This window comes from Candida parapsilosis, contig 005809 (genome assembly GCF_000182765.1).
Source record: "Candida parapsilosis strain CDC317 annotated contig 005809".
Lineage (NCBI taxonomy): Eukaryota > Fungi > Ascomycota > Pichiomycetes > Serinales > Debaryomycetaceae > Lodderomyces > Lodderomyces parapsilosis.
Window position 1 is genome coordinate 1038967 of NW_023503281.1, and position 20801 is coordinate 1059767.

The following is a 20801-nucleotide window of genomic DNA, read 5'->3' on the forward strand; positions in this document are numbered from 1 at the left end:
GCTGATTAGGCTTCTTAAATCTTTCAGGTTTTAGAGATGGCAAGATCAAGATGTCGCCATATCAAAAAGACGCAACTATACAAGTTTCCCTAAACGGCAAGCCATTGCAACTGTCCCCAGAAGAGGGCTTTGCACAAAAACAAAAGCATCCAGTGTCAACGATATCCCTGATTTTAGAGCATACCACTAAATTTCATCCACTTCACCCTTTTTCTTTTTTGAAACAGTACCCACCGAGATTGACACTACAGTTTTTACAGATAATATAGTGTAACTATGGGCATTGCATTGGAGATTAATCCTTCATTGAATGCAACCGCGGTGTTTGAGAAATTCATCAACTCCTCAATCGGTGGGCGCCAAAAGAACATATTTGGCACCTGTGGTGCATTCATGATACTTGGCGGTTCAATAGGTTTAGTAATAATTTATGCAGGAGACAACCAAAGCATCGAATGATGTAGAACGTCAACAAATTGAGGCCGATCAAGAGGTATGGATGCAGAAAGAGTTACTTGTCATTAGAACCAAATTTCAACTTGTGTACCATCTTTTCAAAAGGGATCTAAATGCAAATATTGGTATTCAGGGAGTTGGACACTACAGGCAAATACTTGAAGACATGGGCAATTTACTCATGATGACAGCTTTACCGCGTGCAAAAATAGCGACTCGCCAATCAAGTGAGGACAAGGATGAAATTACAAGAGAAATTATTACCCCTACTGCGACCAACGATTTTCCTCCACCAATGGTAGACGAAAATAAGAAATTGCGATATTGGAAAAGGTGCAAAAAGGTGATACCATGGACCTTATTGTTCGGTGCCGTTTATGTGGTTGTATTCGAGATTTTCTCAGGACTTATATAGGATTCAATATTATAGTATTTGAAGTGGATTGTAGAAGGTTTTCAGTACTATCACGCTTCATTTCACCGCCTATGGTTTCAAAAATATTGGGTGCATCGGATTCTCCTAGTTTTTTGTAACCATTAAACTTCTGGGAAGCTTTCTAAGCCTTACATGTTCACGGAAATATCATTCCTTCACAAAATTTATTCTTCAAGACATCCCTTTAGCTTTGTCCAGAACACTTCTCTCTTCTACTTCCTTTATTGCAACCAATTCACCAATCACAAACGCACCTTTCACACCAGCGATTTCTAAACTCTCAAAAACTATGAACATTTGCCTTCTCAACAATCAAAACTATACCAATATCCAAATTCAATGGCTTCAACCGATACTTAACCCCGTTTACAGAATCATTCAAGAATATCTAAAACTTGGCATTTGCTCATATCGAGTTTTGCTTGTTTAAATGTAGATTATTTCGTATCTTTTGTTTGAGTCAAATGTCATCAACTAATTCGAAAGGGCAATATACATCCATACCATTACTACTTTTCAATCAAATTCCTAAATTGAACGTCATCTCATTTCATACAACCCTAAACCTACGCCCCCTACGACTCCTGGGACTCCAGTTCGTTCAACAGATCAATAACAGGCTCGTCAATTTGATAACTCTTGATGAAATCATCACCACTTACACGAGTCATATTGGTGACACTAGCTTCCTCATTTGCATTATTTTCTTCTTCACTTGTGTCTTGGCTTGCATCAGTTGTGGACACTTCTTCAACCGCACTGCTGATGTCCCCACCGCTTGCTGCTTCTTCGATATCAGCATCGCCACTATCTTCATTGGATCCGTCTTCAACCTGGGATGCAGTATTGCTCTGTTCGCTATCACTTGGTGTAGTAGCTGTAGTTGTAGCTGCAGTCCGTGATCGTTCTTGTTTGATGCGATGTCGTAACCCACTTCGATCGGTTGACAATTCATGATCAGTACTTGGAGTAGGATAAATGTACACTTCTTCAGTAGACCCAGCAGACCCACTATCGGCATTGGAACCACCTTGGTATTCAACAATCTCTGTACTGTCACTGCCATTGGACTCCTCCTCAACAATCAGTTCCATTTCATACCTCGGTTCCTGCTTCAATCTGGTATCCATCTTGCTGTTATTCTTATGTAGCTCTTGACTCAAGTACGCTTGTTGTTCATCATAGTCATCATAATCATCAAAGCGAGACAGATATGGTTGATAAAATGGGCCTTCCAGTTTCACTTTCGGATACACTTGAGGAGCATTAGAGCTCCAGCTTGACCCCGCGGTCAGTGGTGGTGAAGACGATGCAACAACCATTGCCGTATTATCCACCAGCACCGTTTTGCCCTTGCCACCCCATAATCTAAACTTCAACCGAGATAATGTACTCTTGCTAGGCACAAATGATAAAATACTATCAACTTTACGTTGTAATCCCATTGTGATACTAGCTTCAGTTTCAGCAGATAGGGTAAACATCCATGAAATGAATGTGAAAACTGTGCCCAACACCACACCGCTAAACACACCAATGTATATTGCCGTCAAGATGAAATGAAAAGTGGTGGATATAAACAATACAAGTTGAGCAATAAACCGTTCAATTTGGTCCTGATTCAACCCTCGTTTGCCAAATACGATTGAGTACACCACCAGGATCACCCTGATATAGTATGCTGGTTGGTGCTGAGCACCCGTTAATGATGTAATCAAGTGAGTGTTTGCATCGTTGTCTAGTTCTAAAAAATACCGTGCGGGGATTATAAATGGAATCTTGATGAATGGGGTGTACACACATATGAAGAAAGCATAACTTAATGGTTGGATGAGTAAGTTTGATATTAGGAAATGGATAGCTTGGAACGTGTAGACAATTGGTGATGACACAAGTGCGACTATCAGACTCATCAGACTCATTTTTAGAGGGATTGCTTCTATTACAATGTGTTTACTGATTGACCTATTTTCTCATTTTATAAAAATACCCTAAAAACTAAACTTTATTCTATGAAATAAAAAAACGAACAAAAAAAAAAATTATTTGAGAATTATCACATGATATCTTTACGATAACATACTCAATGGAGCAGACGTGTTGCTGTTCTTGTTGTCCAAATTGTTGTTATCGCCGCCATTGCTACTGGCAGTGGCCGACCCAGTACTTGTGCTTCCATTGCGATGTTCAGGTGCTCTTGCTTGACTATGTTGTTGTGCAGGAGTAGTGGTTGTAGTGGCAGCAGCATCACCACTACCATCACCCTCATCATCAACGACAATCGACATGACAGTGTCATTGTCATCTTGTTGTTGAGTCCTTGCAGCTGCAGCTGCGGCTGCTTCTTGTAATCTTCTTTTCTCCTCTTGTTGTCTCATTTGTAACTTGGGGTACTGCAATTGGATATGGTCCAAGTAGTACGAGCCAAACACACTCCAATGGAAATTGACCAAGGTTGCAATTCGTTGGGCAATGTTTTTCATTTCCGTGTTGGAAGATGATGATGACGATAAAGCTTCGTTGGGCTTGTTGTCATCTGCTACAAGCACCATAATCTCAGTCATCAACTCCTTGAAAATCTTCACCTCCATTAACCCATACACTTCTGAATTCGGTTGAATATGTTTGACCAACCAGTTGTGACTAAACTCTATCAAATTCTGAGGCAAGTCCTTTGTATTGCTTGATACCACATTCTTAACCAATTGTAAAGCAATTGATTGAATATTCTTGGTCCACTTGATGTTGCCATTATCATCGGTTACAATTGCCAACACTTCTTGTTGAACTTTAGCAATGTTTGCTGGTGACAACAATTGCGTACTGGCCCTGGCATTAACCACTAATTGCTTATACAAAACAACACACAATTGAACACAAACCAATTGACGTACATCTGCACGTAAAAGTACTAATCTAGTATGATCAAATGTCAATGTCGATGGAAATTCAGTAGCCATTTGGCGACATGATAACAAATCAATAATTGAGCCAATGAAAATGGGTTTCAAAGTGACTTCATTAACTTGCAAGTCACTATAATCGACATCAGCAGTCTTCTTCACAAACTTTTTGTAAAACCAATTTAATGAGTCATTAATGTTTATTTTTTGATGACTGATCAAGGTTTGGAAATAATCACGTTCAAAATCGACAGCGGTTTCAATCAAAACTGGTCTTAGAATCCTAATTTGATGGTTTGCCACATCCAACTTCATTGCTTCTAAAATTTGAAAAATCATTCTTAATCCACCTACAAGAAACCCAACACTGTTGTACTTGGCGGCATCAATAAATTTAGCACTCATTTCCAGTACCCATTGATCTCTCATTGGTGCACAGTGCAGTTTGAAAACATCACCCAACCATTTACTCATTTCAACAAAATCAAAACTACCATGACGCAATTGTTGTACTAGTAAGTCGATATCCATAATCTCGGAAACTTGTTGACGATCCTTTGTTGGTAAGAGAGACAACAATATGTCTCTCAATGTAGAAAACAATATAGGTAAACGATTAATCTTTATCGTCTTAAGGTCAATGTTTGGTACAAAAAACTGTTGGCATTCCTTTTGTACTTCCATCCAATACTTGTCTATTATTGATTTCTTACGTTTGCCTCTTTCGCCATCCAAATTGGGTCTAAATTGCAATTGTGGATCAAATAGAATATCATGACGTAGTTGAGGATTTTTAAGAATTTCATGCAAGTCAATTTCCTTAAGCGATTGGAGATTGATGGGTGGCAAAGGTGGCACAGTGGAAGAAGAAGAAGAAGATGATGATGATGATGGTTGTACATTTTCTTCTGTAGTTGTTGTCGTTGGGGTGATTGAAGGGTTGGTTTGCAAAAACACATTGTTGTGTTTTTTACGATAATGAGGAAAAAATGCCGAGTTTGGATTACTATAGTTGATGATGGGTAATGATCTTGACCTAAATTTGCGTATAAATTTAGGTGTTTTAGTTATAGTTGCTGGTTTAGGTGTGTGTACTGTTGTTGTTGTTGTTGTTGTTGTGTTGTTACTGGTATCGGTAGTTGTGGAGGTGTTGGTAGCGTGATGTCCATTTTCAAGTCTGAGACGTTTACTAGAGTCTGATGATGATGACGATAGTCTCTTTTGACTATTGGTGGATGATGGTTCTTGCTGTTTCTTTTGTTCGGGTGCAAACGGTGTAGATGGTGGTGAGTTGGGCATCATTGGAGCTGTTGTGTGGAAATTACTACCTGTTGAAGATGATGTTGTTGCCGTTGCTGCTTGTGCAGCTGTTGATGACGGGTTAAAGCAAACTTGTCTAAATTGAGCTTGGTCTTCTGATATCAATGATGGCGTGTTGTGATGTAAAGTAGAAGTAGATGAGGTGGTAAAAGGTGGCAATGCCGTAGGAGTAGCTAGTGTTGGTGCTGAGTTGATACTGGTACCACCATGATGTTGCAGCAGCTGTGAGGTGTGTGTGTGGCTGTGGTGGTGGTGGTGGTGGTGGTGGTGGTGTTGGTGATGTTGGTGCAGGTGCAGTTGCTGCTGCTGCTGTTGTTGTTGATGTTGCTCCTGCTGGTGGTGTGATTGTCCTTGTTGCCCTTGGTGTGATTGATGTTGTTGTGGTTGTGGTTGCTTTTGGTGGTGTGAGTTGTCTTCAGAGTACATTGTATGCTGTATGTTGTTGTTTCCTTGTAGTACTGTTAATATGAAGGATGAGGTTGTAGTATAGTGCGTTTGGTTTAGTTTATAAAAAAGTGTTGAATATGTTTGAAAGTTGAGTGATATATAAAAAAAAAAAAATTTTGTTGATTGAAGTTGAAATTGGAATAAAAAATAAATATAAAAAAAAAAAAAAGAGACGATGTTTTTATATAAGTATTATTAAAAATAATAGTGTGATTGATGATTTATCGAACAAAAAATGTCTCTCTCTCTCCCTCTCCCTCTCCTTGAAAAAGTCGCTCGTTAATATTTCTTTTTTTTCCATTTTTTCTTTTGGCTTGATATACGCACCTTGCCTTTGTGTTATATCCTTAGTAATATACATTTCCCCGACCTAAAAGAAAAAATTAAATACCATAATAGTATCGATGATGCCTTTATTACCCGTAAAGTGAACAAAATGCAACAACAATTATTTAAGAGACCATGCATATAAGAAAAGAAAAATAAAAAAATAAAAAAAGAAACTATATGCATTCACCTCACAGTCATCTATTTTGCCTTAGACAGCCAAACCACGCAATAATATTTTAGTGCTATGTCATCACACTGTAGTAGTACAAAACACACAACTTGTTTAGTAGTATTTACAACCATCATCATTGCCATCTGCATCATCATCAATCATCATTGCTCACAGATCTCTGGAGGTATTACTAATGCATATACAAATAAACGAATTGGCTAGAACTCAGTCGAACCAAACTCACAACTATCTACTACATCAAAGCATCATCAGCATAATGTACACCTTGAACGCCACTTGAGTCTGTATGTCCAATCCGTGTGAGCATACGAGCAGAGGCAATATGAACTTATATACAGTCAACGTGTGACTGTGACTTCGCCACCAGTTTTCGATTTACATCAAACTCTGCATTTATTACATATTCCTACTAAACTTTGCAACGATACAACAATTTGTGCCTAACCAATGTTGTAGCCAAAGAGAAGAAGGGAAAAAAATCAAAACTGTTCATATTTAGGTAGTGCGTAATGTACAAAACATGCAAGTCATGTGACATCTTGTTGAAGGATGCAAAAGCAACTTAGGTCATTCTCTTTACATTTCTACTACATACCCATTATTGTCAATGTCTAGCTCCACCCTCTGCCCCTTTCCATAGCAGCCTGCTAAGATTTTTTGAAGTTCTATGTGCTTAATGTATTAAGGTCAAGGAAGTTTCAAAGTGAACGAAGAAAAGCTTGTTTCTTTTCATTCCTATTATCTTTGCAGATGTGATATTATTTTTAGTTTGTGAATTACGATTTTAAGGTTTTAAATTAAAACCTACTAAGTTTTGAAAAGGCAACCAACACATGCAAGTAAAACTACTGCCTTTTTGAATCAGTCGACTCTCTGTAAATGACTGTGGGTGTTGAATTTTTCGATTAATACCACAATAGTATTATTCAATTACCAGTAGAAATTGAATGTTGTTGAAATTCTTGGGTTGCAGGTGTGTGGCTCAATTGTATTAAAACCGCATTTACTTTTTGCAACTAAATTAAAATATCGTTTCACTCGCTGGTGGGATTAATGGGTAATGACTTTGATAAAGTATAAAACGCCATTCACAAGAAGGAAAACATTCCCTTTTCGATGATTCTTTGTGTAACATCGATTGTTTAAATCAAATCAAGAAAAGAAAAAAAAAAACCAAAAAAATACCAATAAATGCATTCGGAAATGTCATGCATTGTCACTTATGAAACTATACATACATATTACATTTACGACGAACGGCCATTCTTAGAAAATCAATAGCCATATACATCATTATAGCAAACTTCTACCTCAGTAATGTATACTAACTAATCACTACCCAAAGGCAGATTATAAACTCGTACGATATTTCCATTTTAGATGTTACAAAATTGCCACTATTATATACGTAGTAAACAGTTTGTAATACGTTTGATGAATGAAAACTGAAATTTTCGCAGTCAATTTATATTTTTTTTCCGGTACGACATTCTTTCTTTATTTATTTTTCTATTTTTAATCTGAGACATTTTTCAAAAGAGAACAAATTAATCGTTCAACTCATTCCTTCTACTCCTCCTCCTCCTCCTCCTCCTCCTCCTCCTCCTGCCCCACCAAGTACATCCATCAAAAATTTTGCAACCTCATCCGCTTTTTACGGAAGTCATCGCGTACTAAACCGGATAAGCTCTCTTCATTTTTCGGATGCACAAACTCCTTTTTTATAACCCCTCCATTCTTTTTAGCATCATCAATAACCACCTCTCAACACAGGGATACTTTGTATCATGTGTTAACCAACACATAAAGCACAGAAGAATTCTTTTGTAGGAAAAGAAATATTACACTCACTGAAACAGTGTCGTGTCGTTATAGAAAAAAAAAAATAAAATTAGTCATGACGTAAAAAAAAAAAACAGTGTCACGACTTTTAATTATGTAACACTTATTTCATGACAACCTAACAGTACTCAGACACTGGTAATAAAATCAATGCGACACACAACAGACGCGCTTGAGTGAAAATCAGAAATAAAAAATAAAAATCAAAGAGAGCGTGATCATGGCCAAATCGTAATCCAAATGTTTCATTTGCCACCCACTCAAACCACACAAGTTTCTCTGACAGAAAAATAAAAAAAGTCTTGCATCTAAACCAACTCAATTGCTTTTTCTCTGGAGGATACTTTTTTTCTTGGATGAAATTCCGCTCTATTTTTTTCTTCAAATGCCGGTAAATGGCACAAAACAAATCGGGAATTTGTCCAAATACAGTAATCATCGGACTTAGTTAATTTTTTCCACCAAAATGGGACTTAACTGCATTGCATTGCCACAAGTGTTTATGATAACGATGCGTTGATGTACATTCGAAACTACTATCGCCACCACCATGCATCAAGTTGTTATCGCAGATCAGTTTTGTTTCAATTGCTCTCGTTGTTCCAAGAAACTTCGGAAAACTATTTTGTTTTAGTAGCCGACGACATTCGCGATATTTTTGCTTCAAGTTTTTCCTTTTTTCTCTTTTTACAGCCGATGGAAGTCATCCATCTATCACGCAACAAATGCACAAACCTCCCTCCCTCTTTGAAAATGTTGTTTCCTGTGCTTTGTAATGTGAGTAATGGCGCAGTGTTGCGGATACCTTAGCGGGTTGGTATGACGCTCACAATGAGGGGCTTGGTTTTTTTTTTTTTTCGATCTCTCAACATTTGAAATTTTCATTCTGGTTATGAGCTCTAAATTTGTAGAACAATAGCTAAAACATAGCAAACTTCTTTTTTGGCATGTGAGCTTCATATAAAAAAAGAGGTTTGGTTCTGGCATGTACGAGTTAGATTACATTCGTTCGAGGGCATGATACGTCGTGTCTGGTCCCGCAAGATAGTCCCTGTTGCTCTTAAAGATTCAGTACGTTAAACGGTACTTCTTGTTGCAAACTTGCACATTGCGTCCATCTCTTTTCAAGTTTTTCATCCTCTTAGCCAACACGATTTATGCTACCCCTTTCTCTCTACTTACGTATATGCACTTGGTCCTAAACAAATCCAATTGAAGCTCACAGAAACGGATCAATTTTGTATGCACAGGGGATTAAAACGTAATTATCTGATACATCCCACCCACCATCATAAATGATCCGAAATCTCAAAAAAATGTTAGAGAGGGGTACCGTTTCAATTGATTGTTTGTCCAGAGATGTTGTAAGGGATGACTCTAAAACATCTATTCATTCCAATGCAAATGAAACGTATATGTGTCAACACTAGTTGTTTCTTTGATGATCAATCAAGGGTGACCCTTGTCGGAATCGGAACTGCTCTTACCTTGTTTACTCATTCTCTATCTGATCGTGGTCGTAAACTATTTCTTGGGAAACTTTTTGTTTCTATTTTGGAACCAAATTTGCTTCATTTTGAATTGCAACACTTACAAATCATATGCACATTCAAGCAGCCCTGGTGATCAAGCTTCCTGTCAAATGTTTTTGAATGAGAAAACACAGCGATGCTCATTTGTTGTGTTTAAAGAAGGCGACCACCTCGTAAAATAACAGACAAATAAGCTTGAAAGACTTTGTTCAAAGCAAACATACTCAATTTCCTTAATCTCAACATTCACTGAATTCCGTAAGTTTCGAATTCGGGTCTACTGTCAAATAAGATTGTGAATCAAACACAATCTCTGCCGCTCTCCCCCACACACGAATGACACCTGAGACTGGTCTAATACGGCTTTTGGCCAAGTTGCACAAAAGGGAGTCGAGGTGTCACCAAAAATTGCACAAACAAAAGTAATGATCTCATCACAGATGCATTAAAACCGGACACAATAGCTGGGTATGTTGTTGGGTAAACAAGGTAGAGACTCAGTTACAGGTACGCTTCGGATCCAAGTGCTCCTAACCAATTTTGTTTACGTTGAATGTGAAACGAAGTCTCCCTTTGAAAAGACTTTAAGCACGGCTTAAGGTTGTCTGATTGTGGTTGCAACTTGAAACAAAAGAAGCGAGAGCAAAACCACGACTATCAAATTTCTCCTCAATTTTGTTATTGCACGTGGTATTCGTTGCTTTTGAGTCACCTTTAGTTCCGTGTCTACTAAAAAACGGACAGATTTAGCCCATCGAGTAAGGTGGCAGCTTCTTCTCTTGTACGATTGTGCAAGCTTCTTTTACATAGCCCTGACAATCTGCAAGCAAAAATGATCTAATTCTACTCGGCTAAAGTTTACCACTTGCGCTCTCTGTACGGGATTATTATAATTCGTTTTGTGGTTGTCGTATCTGTGCAAACACTAAAACGATGGCTACAACACACACCAACTACTTCCACGTTTGCTTTGTGTGTAATTCGCAATGATATGAAGGGCAAACAATTTGTTAGCCCATTATACTCCCGTCCTAGGAAGTTACTTGTGTTAAAATCCTTTAGTTAAACAGGGTCTCTCCTCCCCCCCGTTTTTAGCCTCCATTAGCCGGAATTTGGTCAACAGTTTTGCGCTGATTTTCTTTTTATTACCCCGTTGTGCGGTTTGGAAGATTATTGGTTGCCCCTTCAAAAGAAAATTTGATTTCTTCGTTGTGTAAGGTTTAGTTTGTAGAGCCTGTTTATTTACATTCTGAAACCTTATCGTGAGCCAATTATATCTTTTCACTAAATATTCAAAAAAGCAGTAACTTTATGAGTCTTTTGCTCAATGCAATGACAATACTGTGGCTTTTCTATGCTAGATGACAACGCTTTATCGGCTCACAAAGATGTAGCTGAGCCAATTTTAGACGATGCAGACAGTTACAAGAAGCACAAAAAAGAAAACTCATATCTGTTTTCTTTTGTGTTGTTTGCCGTTACCAAATCAAACGTTTTCCTATGAGGTAGCAATTTACCAAAAAATGGTACGATATTTGCTCATTATACAATACAAGATAATAGGGGTATCAATTGGGAGAGGCTGTACTATTAGGAGTGTGTATATAGCTACTTCGAAAAAAGAGCTAACCAAATGTTAAGGCATCTGGTTACCTGTAAGCTTACTTAAGTTTCCATAGACTCACCGGCTATTTCAAAGCATCTGGCATATACGGCGCCAATATCTTATTAAAAAAAATAATATTTAATTTGATTGTCATGAGTATATCGTAGCAAGCAATTACTGGTCAAGGGGGACAATGGGGGGGAGAACGGCGAAAAAGCCACAGTGTTTGCCGAAATCGTGCAGCTACCCAATTCTTAGTAGATTTATTATTCGATTTGTTGGGAACAGGACATTCACCAGAAGAACATTGTGGCCTTTTTTTTTTTGTGTGCAAAGATGCCTCTGTTGGGGAGATAGGATCTATCGTCTAGCGACTTGACTAACAAGTTTGTGACGAAGTGGCTTAAATAAACAAAATGTTTACATGTCATATCCCCACGCTTCCCCTCTGGCTTCTTGGTTTCCAACACTTGTAAGGGGTGATATGTTTTGTAAAAGGTTTCGTTTTACGAAATCTAAAAATCTAAAGATCTCAAACTAAAAAGTTTAATTAAAAAACAAAAAGAAAGTCTAAAATGCTACATTACAGTATCCACCAAAAGTAAAACCTTTTGCCGCACAAAAGGATATGTTGTGTTCTCCTTCCTTTGCTTTTGACTAGAAGTACTTAGAAGCAATTGTTATTATCACCTTCGATTGCTCTATTCTATTCATCAGTTTCAATTTTAAACCTTAATTCTTTCGTCATTTCACTCACAAGTGAAAGAAAAAGAAGAGGCCATTGTAGGGAGAGGGATGAGGGGTGAGAGGTGCGGATTGTAACTTAATCAACTCTGCGCCGGAGATAAAAATGGGTATTGTAAATATGAGATCCATTGATCGTTGCCAAGGTAAAAAAAAAGGTCAAAAATAAGAGAAGTTGCACAAAAACTGATGGGAAAAGTCTGAGCAGATCCCTGAATCGGAAAGCCATCTGCTTGAGCAATGCCCTATTAAAAAATTGTAATCCTTTTGAGGTAGGAAAGAGGGTATGCCCTGCACTGGATGATTTTCAGTAGTGATGGTCATTTATCTTGTTATGTTCGTCTCCCTGAGACATAAAGGACACTACAATCATTCACCACCATTAGGTATCATTACGAGACCCGCCCTGTACTACGTCTTAACATTTGTAGAGTAAGGATCTCATAATACTCTGACACCAAACGTATAGATCCGTGTGAGAGTGTTACAAGGCTGTGTTTTGTGGCTTTGAACACACACAAAAGTTGGTTATTGTGACAGCAAAGGCGTAACCCGACCCGAAATCGTTTTATTTGGAAGATGATCCACCTTGTATTACTCTTCTGTTCCATTGCTTTGTGTGTCAGTCTTTTTCCGAAATAGAAACCCTACCCATGGGCTCAACATTTCTAGCAAATCTGACAATGATTATTCCCGCCATTCCTTGGCGTCTGTTCCCTCAGAATAGAAATTTCTATTACATGGCAGAAACAAAACTCCTCATTCAATAAAATAGCTACGTGACATTTCGCGAATTGCAAATTCAAATTAAGCAGTCTTGCGCAGCCTTCCTTTCCCCCCCTCTCCCTGAAATTTTCATAGTACGATGCTAACCCAAAAAATAGGAAATGTGGAGGATCTCATCTGTTGAAGTAATGACGCATTTACGAAAATCACAACAGGAAATGTGCTCATAAACAAATTCACCTTGTTGTTTACATTGCTTTTGTTAGACACGGGTTTTTCCAAATGACGTTCTTCTCTAGAAAGGTGATATATGTGACGGGGGCGATTCTACTAGCATTGTCATTGTTCTTTGAGTGAAGCAAAAGAAAGTAGACAAAAAAAGAAAAGAAAGCAAGGACTTCCAATTGCATCATCGTTACAGCTACAACCTTACTGAATGGAGGAATACGTACCACTGAGGGTCAATAGAAATGTTAAAAACTTGTGTGACTTTCTGCATTTGTAAAATTGCCATTTTGTGTTGAATGAAAACTTTAATTACACGCAGTACTAACAAGGTTTTTTATCGAAAATAAGGTTTTGTGATACTTCATTCCAGTTGTGTAGTAACACGCTTTGATACACAAAAGCTCCTACTTTAACTACCAACAACTCAAATGAAACAGAAATACAAAGACGATAGTTTAACACAAATGTTTGCCCTCTTCACCTTTTTTTGGTTTCTTTCTGTGTTGTGTTGTGTTTTGTTTGATGATATTGGAGTCAGAGGGAGGGGGCTGTTCGTATTGGATATGCATCACCCAGAATCGTTTTTACTATCGCCTCCCTTTTTGTTTCTTTTTCTTCTCTTCGTAATAGAGACGATTGCTTTACACAAAAGAAAAGAAAATCCCACAATCCTCCCCTCGGGCACAAATCCCGTATATTCTTATCCAATTTCAAATTCAGATCGTAATGACAACTGACTATGTGGAACTTAGGCAAAAGAAACCACAAGCGTCCCTATTTCTGTACTTTTGAGCTTCTTTTTATTCTAGTGTCACTCTAAACTTTTGACATTCCAGAAATATAAATACCCAGACATAATCTACCCAAGGAGACAAGAGAATAGGTGAACTTTATATATAGCTATTACATATTTCACCACCATTATTTCATCTTGCTGACCAGTACAACAACCTGCGTTACATCAATTTCACTTGTTTTTCAGCACATCACACATAAAGCATCATCACATTAATCCATCTCACTTCATACCGTCACGTGTTGATAACAATACACCTTCTCCTATTTCATAGAAACCAACTATAGCTGTTATTTTATTTCTTTGTCTCACAATCGACGGAAATATACACCCTTCGCAAAGACGCATTACTGCTTAAAACCTATTGTTTTTCAGTTCCACTCGAGACGCCCGCCTGTGCAAGACTCATAAGATTGCTGACAAAAATATTTGCCATCTTATCGCATTAGACATTCTTTGCAGATTCACTCTAGCTATTTAGACGTACAGTTTAAATTTCTTTGAGTTGGTGCATCTAATTTTAACAACCGAGTCTGGAGCCTGTTTATATTTTTTTCCGGTGCGGTATTTTTTTGATACGGGGTGCAAATCAGGTGCCATTTTTGTTGCCATATACAAGACAAAAGAAGTTATTGAGATAAGATTGCTTCCTGGAGATTCAATTGTTGACAAACCCCATATTGGCTAGCACATTTAAAGAAAAAGAAATTTTCTTCAAATCAGCGTCGATCCCGTTTCATCTACCAAAACTTCGATTATAACTGAAACTTTCAAAAAGAGAGGAAAGTTTAACCTGAGATATTAGGCGACCGGCTTCAAAGTTTATCCAATATCACCACTGGTAGTCGCTTTTTTAACCGAGACGCAGAAGAACCCAGTCCAGTTGACATTCTCAGAAGCAAAAAGAAAACTAAAACAAAGTCTTCCATACAAAAAGTGTTTCACATTTGCCGCTTTTACGCCACAAACAGCAAAATTACGTATAGAAGCGTGCATACATTGTTGCGTACGCGAACACACTACTATTTGATATAGGCATCGAAATTAGAGAAACAGGCAAAACCTGGTCATTGACAAAGGTACTCCAAGCACATTAAACTGGAAGCTCATATAACCACTATCGCAAGTGTCAAAAACTTAGTACTACACCCACCTCAAGCTCGTGAACCTTCCATTACATTTTGTGTCGACATTCCATTCTATTCTGTCAAGAGAAAAAAAGAAAAAGAACCATAGAAGTATTTAAGAGATTTTGCAGCAATCGAGTTCAAGTCACATTTCCGCATCGAAATTTATCGCCTGTGACTATACGCAAATCACACACACACACACACACACATTTGAAATTTTATTTAAACCTGAGATAAGTTTCTAATTCAGTTAAAGAAATTCATATCCCCAGGTAATTATCCCATAAAACACAGATGTCTAAAGTGCTTCATACCCCTAGCGAATCCACTATACTTTCGACTTGGTCGTCAACTTCATCAATCAGCACGTTATCATCGGTTGCTGATTCATCTACTGCTTTCAATTTCCCCAAACCACCTCAATTACAATCAAGTATGTTGAGAACAGGTTCAATTAATGAGTTGCTTACCGACAGCCCCTTTGCAAGGGAGCAAAAGATTGCTGAATTGGTTCGTAACTCTGATATCGGCTCAACAACAACATCTGGGAAGCCGCAAGTTGTCTTTATTCACAAATTGTATGACATGTTGAGCAATGACTCTATTTCTCATTTGATAAAATGGGCACCAGACGCAAGCTCGTTTTATGTTTTCCCTGGTGAAAAGTTTTGCAAAGTTCTTGCTCAATATTTTAAGCACACAAATGTATCCTCATTTATCAGGCAATTGAACATGTATGGGTTTCACAAGGTTAGTGATGGCACCTCAACTGGTTCTTCTGATAACAAAGATTCTTCAAGGTGGGAATTTCGTCATTCACAAAATCATTTCAGAAAGGGAGATATCGAATCGTTAAAACACATAAAAAGAAGAAGTTCCAAAACTGTCAATGTACATAAAGAAGTTGTTGATTTGAAATCAATTCCCCATCCTGGTGAATATCCGGCAAGAAATCCCGAGAATGTGACACCTCAATTCAATTCACAATACACAACACCTAGTCCATCACAACCTTCAAGAAATGGATATCCCTTGTACCCATACCAACCAACTCAAACTCTACTGTACCCTACTGAGGGGCCAGTATTGCCACCAACATTACACTTACAAACTCAACAAGTTGACAGACTGGCTCCAAAGTTGAAATCACCATTGACCCCGAGACAACCGCCTATGAACTCACAAATTTTTAACCCAAGGGGGCCAGAATCTACCTTGCCATTACCACATGCACTTCAAGGTACTCCAGCAGATTATATCCATCAACGGCCACCAATCACCACTCAGTTTTCATTTGAACGTAAGGCTACGGAAACCACAGAGACGGTAACTGATGAAACCGAATTTTGGAAGAGGAAATATTTTGAAGTGTCTGCTGATTTCGACACGTTGGTTGACATTGTTGAAAAAGGTACAGAATTCGATGCCGAATATCAAAAGTTTAAAGAGTCAAGGACCGCGAGACAATTATTGCATAAGGTACCCAGCGATCCTATTGCCGCTCCACAAGCTGACAAAGCATCGTCGTTGTCCACGTATTACCCACAGTACAAACCCAAATTCAACCCATCTATGATTAGACAACGAGCAGATTCAAAGTCGTATAGTCCATTGGGTACAACAATAGCTCACAGGGAATACTATCTACATAAACATCAACAACAAGTATCATTGGACTCGAGAATACCGTCTCTTGTATTGACAGAGACACAACGAACAAATTCACTACCAGGTGAAATACAAGAACCATGCACTCTATCGCCAAACGTCAAATCACCATGCAGGAAAAGAAACTCTGATCCATTAATTAGTGGTGCTCCAAGACTACCCAGTGTGAATGAATTGACAATGAATTTGTTTAATCCCAGCTCAAACTTCAAACGCAAACGTTCGGAATAATGTACACAAACTTATTTACCTTTCGTTTAATTTTATAGTTTTCAATCTAAATTTTAATTAGCACTCGTTACAGCTAATTACTCTATTTAATGGGTTAATGTAATCCTTTTCCAAATCATTCTTGACGTAAACAATATAGTAAGGAGTGGCTGTGTTTTCCTTTAGAAAATTGAACACCTCCGAGTCGGGAACTTCAGTAACCAATTCATCATTGTATTTTCTGAAAACATTATGATTGTGAGGGTCTTTGATGTATATCCAATAATGACCGTAACTTGCTTCCCCACGATGAATGAAAATTGCAAAAATCGAGTAACCAACTTGCATGTAATCGTCAAATTGCGTATTGATTTGTTGTTGAATTTCAACAATTTTCGAATCAATCTCCTCAACTTGTGTTTTGAGCTTTGTTATTTGATCGGATATCACTTGAACTGTTGCTTGTTCCACCGAAAGTTTATCATCATCACGTACTTTCTTTTCCAAAAATGACTTTGTCGTAACCAAAATGTCAATTATATTCATTGATGAGTCTTCATCGATGGACAATATTTCATCTTTTTTACTACTCATCTCAGCTAGCTCTTTCTTCCATTGAAACACTTCGGCTCGCTTGGCCAAAATCACTTCGTCTTCAGTATCCAAGTATCGATCAAGATATATCCTATCACTGAATGGAATCGGCTCAATACTCTTGTACGCCATCAACTTTTCCCTATCAAACATGACTCGCTGTACATGGAATTGCATAATTTGTGGTAGCTCGGTAATAGTGATGGATTTCTTCGCCAACCCTTCCTCAAGCTTCACTGTATCCTCATTAAAATAATTGTCCAATGCATCATAAATGCTTTTTGGATGATCACTAACATTGATAATCAAACTGTTGAAACGCTCAGTCAATATTCTTGCCTGTGACGTCTTCTCATCGGTTGAGTCCAATGGCTGTATAGTTTGCTTCGTTTTCCCATAAAACAACTTCTTTATCAAATCATATTGTTCGCCGTCATTGTCCAAATAAGTGGGAGGTAAAGCCAGTTCAATTTGGAAAATCACATTCTCAATACATTCAGTGACATCTTGTTGCCGACCTATTTCGATTGTGCTTTCAATTTCATCTGTCGAAATCGCCAAAAGCTTTGAGTTCAGGTCGGTTTCCGAAACAATCGATGTAGTATATTCTGGGGTCTCAATATCTTCGATAAATTTATCAGCACTAACCAGGTCTTCAACCATGCGCGATTCAACCTTGACTTCTTCGGTTTCAATGCTTGATTTTGCATCATCATCGATTATCCCGTCGCCCTCCTTTTTGGTGGGGTCGTCCCCCTTTTCAATCATGCTGACGTCGGCGCTTTCATCAACTTTCGCAACTTCTCTATTGTCTGCACCTTCATCTACTTTAACAATCTCGTTGTTGATAGCACGTTCATCAATCTGGATATCTCCGTCTTCATCCGCAACCTCTCCATACTCTTCTAAAACTTCTCTTGGTTCTTCTGCCATCCCTCCAGGCTCATCTGCGTCCTGCTTCGTTTTATTCTCTTTAAAGGTAACTGGTTGAGACATTGGCAAAAATGACAAGTATGCCAACTCCTTGCTTGGTTGAACACACCTTTTATCGGTTGAAATCATTTGCTCGAATAGTCTTTTCAATTGGTAGATAAACTGATTAGAACGTTGTATTTCCAGAGGCTCAACTTTCCGTCCTCCAATCTTTCTCGATGTCGAAAACGCTTCCAAATCAAAATCATCCTCGTCAAAATTCAAAACCAAATCTCGCAATGGTTTGATACAAAAGTAATACTGCAACAATGAATTTAAGTAACAGGTGTTTCCAATATTGTCCAACCCAGCCGGCCAATTCTCCGCCGGTAATAATGATGAGTCAATCTTTCCCGTTTTAATGAAATTCAACAAAATCTCTGATTTCCGGAATTCAGCAATTGTCTTGAATGCGTATCTCAATTCACGAATGTCCACATTATTCAACAACGCCTTATTTTGAAAAGTGTTGATAATTTCAAACTCAGAAGTCTTTCCATTAGCTTCAAGAAACTCATAGGCTTTAGGAACTGTTATTTTATCCATAGCGGTAAACTTGACATACTCTGGAAGTTTCGTTTCCAAATAATTTAACAAAATATAACTCCTCCTATTGATGGCCACGGATGCTAATGCTCTGTTCAAGAATATTATCTCGTCAGCTTCCGCATTAAACCCATTTTGCTGTAATAGATCGTCAGCTTTAAACTCATAAGCAGTCACAACAACATCATCCTCTGTGATTTCTTCGACTTGAAGTTCTAGCAAGGCCAAATGCATAGGTATCACTTCGTTTGCAACAAACTCCTTTAATCTTGGAGAGTCTTTGGCACACGCGACTACTTTCAAATGATTGTTGAAGTATTGGTAGTTTTTTGGATCACTCGAGCACTGGTCTTTGTACATGGCAATGATGACCTCATCGTCAATCAAATCCACCGATATATTGGGATCAATATCAACACCCAATATTTGCAATGAGGCGATATAGTCCTTGAAGCCGACAAATTGTCCATTCTGCGAAAGTTTCTTTAAATAGGTGTTTAATTTATTAACTCGCGACGAAACCGCAACAAAATTACTCACCTCTTTCAAAGCATCAACGTAGTGCAATTTATTGATAGGATCAGATTGTACAGAAAGTTCGAAACATTTGACAAGTAGCTCTTCCTGAAAATAAGTGGATGCACTTAATGTGATGAAGGCGGGGTACCGATTCGTTGGATTGTTGTTGTAATTGGAAATGCTAGCTGCTTTATCAAACTCTGCCACAATACCAAACACTCTAGACATGTTATCTGAAAATGAGTAGTTCAATCGAAAATCGTTCTTTTCGGCGAATAAACTTCTTCCAATATAAATCAACTCGAGAATTTTTCTTACAAATGATTCTTCCAAAGCTGGAGACTCGGAAAGTGCAGGAGGCACAACTGCATCTTGCTCCTGATTCAAACTGAAGGAAAGCTTTTTAAGTAAAAAGTCGGTGTCAAGAACCGTTTCCATGTTTGTATTCTTCAAACTGATTGTTCGTTGCGGAGTCTGCTTATACTCAATGGGTCCTCTCAAAACCTTGACCAACATGTTTATACAATTCACGGCTGAAGGCACTAAGTCGGCAGTAAATCCTGGGTGACGGTCAAAAGTGGATAAATACCTGCTCTTGATGATGGCTTCGTTCGTGAGCAGATCCAAGTCCTCATTAGTAAATTCGGGTCTGAAAACGGTTAACCTGAGTAACTTGTTTTGGGGTGAGTTGGAGCTCTTGAAATATGCATCATCTATGATGCTATCCAGTTCTGGATAGTTAGCCAACAATAGTTTTAGATCAAACGTTGATACTGATTCTGAGGGGATGGCGTGCCACTGATGCTTGTCAACAAAGTTTGCCGTGGTAAACGTTGGCGTGTCTTCAAGGAACACCAACCGGAAGTGGAAACATTGGCGATCTCTGCTTGTCAAAATACCACGAATGATACAAACAGTTTGGTTGGTTTCTTCGTTAACCCTCTCCTCTACCGATTTGCAGTAGTCCACAAACTCATTCAAAATCAATGTCTGAAAGTTGAAGTGACTCGAGTTGACAAGTTGGCTCAATGGAAATGCATACGCGATTGGTTTACTATTCAACAAGCTAGTCTCTAGTTTCTCTTTGGCAGGGATAGTCCATTTTAAATCATCAAGTATTCTGTTTATTGTTTTGAATGGATATTTGGTAAGCTCTGTATCAGCAATATCCGTTTTTGTCTCGGTCCCGTTCTGTTTAAGATCATTGTACTGGGGGAGATCAGATTGAGGATGCCCCAACTGGTCGGCCGCTTTTCCAAATGGATTGGTCAGTGGCGACTTTCTGAAAGGATTTCGATCTCGGGACTGATCCACAATTGAACAACTTGATTGATTTGTTGGCGGAGAGTCTCCAGTATCTGACGTTTCCATTATAATACCTGATGGTGTATTTGTACTTGTAGTTGACGATGACTTCTCTCTCATTCGTCTATCTCGTTAGCGGATTGTATATTTTGTGTAGTCAAGGATACGATTAGATCAGTTGTAAGATCTTGTGTAGCAATTCGTTCCCACTCAGAAGCAACGACGATTCGGTGTCACCATGAATCTGAATTTCGCGGGATAAATTTTTCAGAGCCAAACACACCCAACACATACATCG

General features: G+C 38.3%; 4 protein-coding genes across 4 annotated transcripts; 1 reads left to right on the forward strand and 3 right to left on the reverse strand. All coding sequences in view use genetic code 12, as the record gives it.

Moving 5' to 3' along the window:
* Positions 1-1467: 1467 nt before the first annotated feature.
* Positions 1468-2814, reverse strand: CPAR2_205100 (uncharacterized protein; the record flags this gene model as incomplete). Its single annotated transcript, XM_036809396.1, has 1 exon — positions 1468-2814. The coding sequence occupies one exon, from the start codon at positions 2812-2814 to the stop codon at positions 1468-1470; it is 1347 nt and encodes a 448-aa protein (XP_036666037.1).
* A 147-nt stretch (positions 2815-2961) lies between these two features.
* Positions 2962-5541, reverse strand: SOK1 (Sok1p; the record flags this gene model as incomplete). Its single annotated transcript, XM_036809397.1, has 1 exon — positions 2962-5541. The coding sequence occupies one exon, from the start codon at positions 5539-5541 to the stop codon at positions 2962-2964; it is 2580 nt and encodes an 859-aa protein (XP_036666038.1).
* Positions 5542-14983: 9442 nt separating this feature from the next.
* SFL1 (Sfl1p) lies at positions 14984-16588 on the forward strand (the record flags this gene model as incomplete). The annotated part of the gene is made up of 1 exon (XM_036809398.1): positions 14984-16588. The coding sequence occupies one exon, from the start codon at positions 14984-14986 to the stop codon at positions 16586-16588; it is 1605 nt and encodes a 534-aa protein (XP_036666039.1).
* Positions 16589-16645: 57 nt separating this feature from the next.
* CPAR2_205130 (ubiquitin-specific protease) lies at positions 16646-20623 on the reverse strand (the record flags this gene model as incomplete). Its single annotated transcript, XM_036809399.1, has 1 exon — positions 16646-20623. One exon carries the CDS (start codon positions 20621-20623, stop codon positions 16646-16648), a length of 3978 nt encoding a protein of 1325 aa, XP_036666040.1.
* Positions 20624-20801: the final 178 nt, after the last annotated feature.